The 7775-nt window shown below is 37.8% G+C and overlaps 1 protein-coding gene across 1 annotated transcript; it reads left to right on the forward strand.

Annotated features, from left to right (window-relative positions):
- Positions 1 to 3: 3 nt before the first annotated feature.
- Positions 4 to 6503, forward strand: arhgap5 (Rho GTPase activating protein 5; the record flags this gene model as incomplete). Its single annotated transcript, XM_048600428.1, has 4 exons — positions 4 to 3039; positions 4035 to 4170; positions 5725 to 5765; positions 6438 to 6503. Coding segments are annotated over 4 exons (3279 nt in total), but the record flags the coding sequence as incomplete, so codon positions are not given.
- Between the last annotated feature and the right edge of the window lie 1272 nt (positions 6504 to 7775).

Genomic DNA, 7775 nt, shown 5'->3' on the forward strand with positions numbered 1-7775 from the left:
TTTCACGTGAATGTGGATTTGTGTTTTGCTACCTTAATCCAGTTATTGGATAAGACACGGGGAAAACCGAAGATTATTCCATATCTGGATGCTTATAAGCAGCAGAGACAACTTGTTGCTTCAGCAACAGACAAGTTTGAAAAGTTAATTGTTCAGGCAGTGAAAGATTATCATTCAGACTGGAAAGCTGTGAGTAATAAGTTGAAAAACCATCCTGATTATGAAGAGTACATAACTTTGGAGGGGTCAAAGAAGGCAAAAAATACATTTTCTAAGCACATTGAGCAACTCAAACAGGAACATATTAAAAAGCGACGGGAGGAATATATCACTTTATTACCAAAAGTCCTTAATGCGTTGCTTCCCGACCTTGAAGAAATTGAGCACTTGACCTGGTCGGAAGCTCAAAATGTTTTGGAACAAAGGTCTAACTTTCCACTCTGGTTTGTTGTACTAGAAAAAACACCATGGGATGAAACTGACCACATAGATAATATAAATGATAAAAGACTTCCTTTTGATCTGCTTAATACATCAGAAGGAGAAAAGGTGTACCACAATCATGTGCAACATTTAATTTCTGAGAGGAGAAGGGTTGAAATGAAGGAGAAGTTTAAAAAACACCTTGAAAAGGTGCAATTAATTACACCTGGTAAGCCCTGGGAGGAGGTTTTATGCTTTGTCATAGACAATGAAGCTTGTAAATTTATAACTGATGCTGACCGCCGAGAGGTTTATAGTAGACATCAGCAAGAAATAGTTGAAAAAGCAAAAGAGGAATTCCAAGAAATGCTTTTTGAACACTCTGAACTTTTTTATGATCTAGATCTTAATGCAACACCCAAAATGAGTGAAATCAATACTGTTCTGAGTGAAGAACCAAGGTACAGAGCTTTACAGAAGCTTGCACCAGATCGTGAATCTCTTTTGTTAAAGCACATAGGATTTGTGTATCATCCAACTAAAGAAACGTGTCTAAGTAGCCAAAATTGCATGGACATTAAGGTAGAACAGTTGCTTTCTACCAATCTGATAGAATTTGATAACAACCGGCCAAACACATATCAGGACAGTGCCAATATTGACAAACTTAATGTTGTTCTCTTGGGTCGGGATGGGCTTGCACAAGAACTAGCCAATGAGATTCGAGCTCAATGTACCGATGATGAGTATACTTTAGATGGTAAAATTTATGAACTGGACCTTCAACCAATTGATTTAAACACTTTTGTGATGTCTGGCTTAACACTGACCAATCAACCTCATGGATATTTCTGTGTCTATAACTCTACAGAGTCATTTAGTGGTATGGCAGATTGCCTAGAACGAATAAGAAGTGAAACGACCCCAAACAGGAAGGGCAGGATTTTAACGAATCTTCCATTTACACTAATATTAGCAAGCCAGAGAGACATCGGTTGCAAGAACTTGCCTATTTTAAGACTACAAGGGCAGCAACTTGCCAATAAGTTACAATGTCCTTTTGTTGACGTACCCTCTGGAACTTATACGCGCAAATTTCATGAATTCCAAATAAAACAAGCTCTTCGAGGACTTCTTGATGCATTGAAACACAATTTAAATGTTGTCAGTCCCTTGCCCAATATTAAAGATCTGTCAGAAGCTGACTTGAGAATTGTCATGTGTGCCATGTGTGGAGATCCATTTAATGTTGACTTAATCCTTTCACCTTTTTTGGAATCACAGTTTTGTAGCGCTACTCAACCTGGTCACAACAACTCACTCCTTCTTGAGAAGATTATTGGTGAAAAACGCAAAAGAATTCAGATCACAATACTTTCATATCACTCGTCCATTTGTGTTAGGAAGGATGAGTTAGTCCATGGATATATCCTAGTTTATTCAGCAAAACGAAAGGCATCCATGGCAATGCTCCGTGCATTTTTGGCAGAAGTTCAAGATGTTATTCCAGTGCAGCTTGTGGCAGTTACTGACAGTCAAGCTGACTTTTTTGAAAGTGAAGCAATTAAGGAGTTGATGACTGAGGGTGAGCATATAGCAACTGAGATATCTGCAAAGTTCACTGCAATATATTCTTTATCGCAGTATCATCGGCAGACAGAAGTCTTCACACCATTCTTCAGCGAAGTTCTGGAGAAGAAAAATAGCATTGAAAATTCGTATATATATGATAGCGCTAGAGAATCCACAAATGTTAGTGAAGACCTTTCTTTATCTCCTCGGGCAAGTTCTCCAGCTTACAATTATTACCCAGATTCAGAAGATGACAATGAAGCACCTCCACCTTATAGCCCTATTGGGGATGAGGTGCAGTTGCTTCCATCATCAAGTGATCGTTCCAAACATCGCCCAGATTTTGAAGGAACTGAATATCCAGTTCATAGTAGTCCAGTTGTTAATCATGATAACCATAAAGTGCCTCCACCTATTAAACCTAAACCTGCTATTTCGAGGCATGATGTGAGAAAACTTGATCCAAATCTCGTAAAAACCATTGAACAGGTCATTGGTAAAAATCCAAAGAGACAGAATCGTGGACCTTTTGGCTATCTGGATGAATTAGATCCATCTGACAATTATTCCGTTCCAAAAGATGCTGTATTAAAACCCAAAGTGGACGATGAAATATATTCGACTCCCCAGGACTCCAAGAATACTAAGATTGTAAGAAAACCAAATTTGATTGGGGGAAATAATTCTCAAGGTGAGGAAGAAAATGGATTAATTGATAGATCATCAAAGCCACCGATAATACGGAAGCCTTCAAAATATAAATACAAATCCAAGACACTTTTTAGAAAGGCTAGACTGTACTATAGAAGGAGAGAACGCTTTGATGTCAGTGATGATGAAACTGTGCCTTCTTCCTCACGAAAACCAAAGAAGGGGAAAAATCATCGTGGGAGTGAGGAAGATCCTTTATTGTCCCCAGAAAATTGTGGGAAAGCAGGCATTGATAACCCTGCTATTGCATCTGATCCAGAAGTCGATGATGTAAGGAGGCATAGAAAAGACAAGAAGCCAGCAAAACCAAAGTCACAAAAACCAAACAAAAAGGCAAGTTTTATCTTTTAAATTTGTATTTCTTGCATATAGTTGTGTTTTTCAAATAATGGTCTGACATGATTGAAAATTGTTCAGATGTCGTCTGAATGTTTGTTTTGAATAATAGTCATTGCATTGACCCGTCATTATGCATGACTTAACTGGTTTTATAAAGGAAATCTGGAAGGAATTAATAATCAAAAATTAACTAAATTGCAAAAGAAACCTGGTCTGTAGCTAAAATAAGAGCAAAATACTGCGGATGCCGGAAATCTGAAGCAAACACCGAGGACGCTTGAGAAGCTCAGCAGGTCTCGCAGTATCTGGGGAGGTCTGCACCTCAGATGTTGCCACGCTTGCTGAGTTTCTCCAGCATTCTCAAGTGTATAATGGAAATATTTATCAGGAGACTACCTTCAATCTAAAGTACAGCTGGTCCCATTTGCTCTCCTCCCACCCTGCTTCCCACGTGATCGTAGATGTAAGCTCAGGAATTCGCATGAGTTTTCAAAATATCTCCTTTTCGGTAGTTGTCTCTTTTGAGCAGCTCTGTTTCTAATTTGGAATTTTCTAATTTGAATACCTATCAACATTTGAAGGCAGTATTTTAGAGAAATAATTAAGTTTCAATGATATGTTTTTTGAAATTAAACAAATACTTTGTATTACAAAAAGAAAGTTGATGCCATTTTGACTTGACTGTTATATTCCAGCATTTAAAATGCTCTCTGGATGTGGTGGAAGGGAAATAGCATTTTAATTTGTGGAAATTCAGTCATTATAGGGGATGGGAATGCACTAAATTGTAAAGAAAGGTAACTTTTGCAGAATGTGCCAATTATGAAAGATTTGTTAAGTTATAGTTTAGTCGTCTAATTAGCTATCAGTTTCTGATCCATGTGGGCACTGTGTGCAGGAAGGTAATTGAATTAACATTTTAACTTTCTGTAATGACACATCAACAAAATTGTCAATTCAATTTGTTTTATAATTATTACCCTTCAAAGGGACAGAAACCTACCTTACCATCAAGGAGAAATTGGGACAGCAATTACTTTGGAGTGCCCCTTGAAGATGTGGTTACTCCTGATCGCCCTGTACCATCTTTTATTGAAAGATGTGTGGAGTACATTGAATCTACAGGTAGGACCTGTATAATGCATTTGAATTTGTCTAACAGCATCTACAAAATATTGTAGATTAATTGCTTGGGTATTGCTTTGACTATTGGCTTACTGATACTACTAAACGGAGAGTACAATTGCTCACTTTTTGCAAAATAGCTCTTAAACCTTTTCCTTTTGACCATATGTCCAGTCTCCCTTTGAAAGTTACTATTGGATCTGTTATGATCTTGGCTGATGGTAATACTGGGCAAGATTTAGTGAAATATGGCTTGATAGATCGTATATTTTCTTTTGCAGTTTGGTTATTGAGGTTAGTCACTGAATATATTCACACGGGGCTGCCAACGTTCTTTAACCAAACTTATTGCACAAAAGGAAGAAACACACTATATGTGGCAGTTAGAAAGATCATTACATAATCAGCAAAAATGAAGATTCAACTTTTTTCCTGAGCACTATTCTTTATAGATAACTCCAAAAACATCTTTGCAGGTCTGAGGGCCTGGATCACGTTTTGGTTTTGGTAACCAGGAGACTGCTGTAAACGAACAAACTGCCTTCTTGTTGTGAAACTGATTTTCTGCTAGGATGACCTGAACTGAAACTTGACTCTCCTGAACTGAACTCAAGCTACCAGTGGCCCCTGCCGGTTTGTTTTTCTGTTTGTCATAAAACTGAACCCTTCAAACAGTTCAGCAATTAACTTCAGAGGTAGTTTGTGAATCATTTAACTGAAATCACAAGCTTCCTTGCAAGTTATGTATTTAGTTCAATGTTCCAAAGGACTTTGACTTCTTTCTGAAAAAGAACATACCCTCTCAGAATTGGAATCAAAACCCATATTTAAAATCCAAATAACAAAAACCTTTATCACTAATCTGCTTCTGCAGCCCATCACACAATTCCAGATCATTATAATGAGTTGGGTTTAAAAGAAAACTCATCTGTCTTCTGGTATCTGCCTAGTTATCTTCAATTTGTCTACTGACTGACCCACATACCAGTTTCTTCTTCCTTACACTCTACAACTCCTCTTAATTTTGCATCTCTCTATTTAATCTCCCCTCTACAGCTACTTGAAGAATGACAATCTGTTTCTCTAGCTTCTCCATATAATTGAAACTTGGTACCATTGCAGTAAACCTCTCTATGCTTCTCTCTAGCCTCAAGTAACCCAATGGTGGTGTTCTCTGCTTTCTGTTCCTTCGCCAACTTTGTCTGTACTCCCCTTGTTCTTTTAATCACATCAGCTTCAATTTTATTAAGACATTTACTTCATGGATATCTGACAAGGTGTTTAAGTGCTATAGACATAAAACTTCCGGTGAGAAGGTGTTCTCATGCCATCCGGAAACAGTTTTTATTTGTCTGTTTTTTTGATGCGCTCAAAATTGGTTATTTGTATTTTAGTTATGTTGTGATACTGTGGAGCAAATTACCCCTGGTTGGAAAATTTAGTAAAATGAGTGTTATCCAAGACATTTCAGCATACAGTGACAAGCATGGATGGAAGGAAACTGTCTTGTGGTGTTGGAGCTCATTATGATATTGCTTATTGTTATGTTGTCAGTTTTGCGATACTATGATTTTCCAGATAATAATTGTGCTAATGTAATTAGCTCAAGTGTTATGCTAGCACAAGTTTTTTTTACTGTTCAAAATCAAGTTAATTTGATACATGGTTCAGCAGGTTTCCACTTGCTTGATTAGTTATTAAATAATTACAACTATTGTGATTGTTTTATGCTAAATGATTGCACATTTATAAATAAGTCTAAGTATTCTGTCTTAAATTGAATTTTTTCGAGGATTCGTACAAATTAGAGTTATAACATCACAGAAGCAAGTTGTTTAACCCATCGTGTTTGTGTGGCCCTCCAAATGACTGATGTAATTAATGCCATTTCCTTGTCTTCTCTCCATAACTATGCATCTTTCTTTTTAGAAAATAATCCAATTTCCTCTTGAGTGCCTTAACGGAGCCTGCCTCTGCACCATTCTAGATCTTCACTTGCTGTGGGAAGAGGTTTATCCTTCTGTCTTCATTGTTTCTTTTGCCAGTGACCTTAAATCTGTCCTCTGTGGTTCTTGCTTCTGCTAGGGAATAGTTTTTCCCCTATCTACTTTGTCCAGAACCCACGATATTCTGAATATGTTCATTAAATCTTTTGCCACCTTTCTCTTCTCTCAGGAGAACAGTCTCAACTTTCCCACATAACTGAAGTTCCTTATTCCTGGAACTGATTTTGTGAATTTTTTTTTTTTTTTGCACCCTTTTAACAGCGTTACATCTCGCCTGAGGTGTGGTGTCCAGCACTAGATGCAATCCTGCAGTTGAAGCCGAAGTAATGTTTTATTCAAGTTAAACATAACCTCCATGCTCCCGATGCATGGAAACACCACAACTACAAGATTACTGTCCAAGCCATCCATCATTCTAATTTGGGACCATAGGAGCATAAGAACATGGTTCTCATGGTTTGCAATGCTTCCTAGTTTTGCAATATCTGCAAATATTGACAGTTGGCCTTGTACACAAAGGTCCACCTTCTTAATATCAGGAAAAGCAAGGGACCCAACACAGACCTGTGAGAATCCTAAGAGGAATTGCCATTCAGCATCTTGTGTCTGCTCTGCTGTTCAATTAGATCATGTCAAATTATGTATCTCAATGCTATTTTCAAGTGCTATTTCCATATCTAATGATATCATCAATATGTCAAAATCCATCAGTTGCTCAATGACTGAGCTTCCACAGTCTTCTGGGCTGGAGAATTGCCAAGATTTGCCACCCTCTGAATGAAGAAATTTCTTTTCGTCTCCAGTAAAGCACAGGCAAATGGGACGAGTTTAGTTTGCTCAACTTGGTAGCATAGACGAGTTGGACTGAAGGATCTGTTTCTGTGTTGTATGACTGAATCTATAAGCCCTAAATTTTGAGGCTACGTGTCCTGTTTCTAGACTCCCGAACTGAAGGAAATATCCTTTCTGCATCCATCCTGACTGTTCCATTAAGGACTTTGTAGGTTTAATTGAGGTCAGCTCTCATTCTTCTTAATTCTTAAACATAGGCCCAATCTCCCCATTCTTTCAGAAGACAATCTTGCTATTCCAAGAATTAGTCTGAGGAACCTTGCTGTACTCTCTTTATGGCATGTGAATCTTACCTTTGGGAACGTGATAAAAACTATACTTAATGTTCCAGGTACAGTCTGACCACGGTTAGATACAATAGAAGTAAGTTAGCTTTACTCGTGTTTGAACACTCTTGCATGAAGGCCAATAAAGCATTTTCCATCCTAATCATTTGCTGTACCTGCAACACCTGGGCATCAATACTCTGACATTGAAGAATTACACTACATTTCTTTTTCTCGCCAAAGTGGAGAAGTAGACTTTTTCCAAGTTATTTTCTATCTACTTTGTTATCTACCGTCCTATTTACTTAGCCGGTCTAAATCCCCTTGAAACTCCTCATTCTTCCTCACACCTAATAATCCTATCTAGTTTTGTGAATGTATTACATTTGGGCCCTACATTCACATCATTGGTGCCCAAGTACTGATTGCTAGCCCACTAGTCCTAGTCTGCCAACCTAAGAGCAAACTGTTTATTTCTACT

Source organism: Rhincodon typus, chromosome 8, assembly GCF_021869965.1.
Source record: "Rhincodon typus isolate 14 chromosome 8, sRhiTyp1.1, whole genome shotgun sequence".
Taxonomy (NCBI): Eukaryota; Metazoa; Chordata; class Chondrichthyes; order Orectolobiformes; family Rhincodontidae; genus Rhincodon; species Rhincodon typus.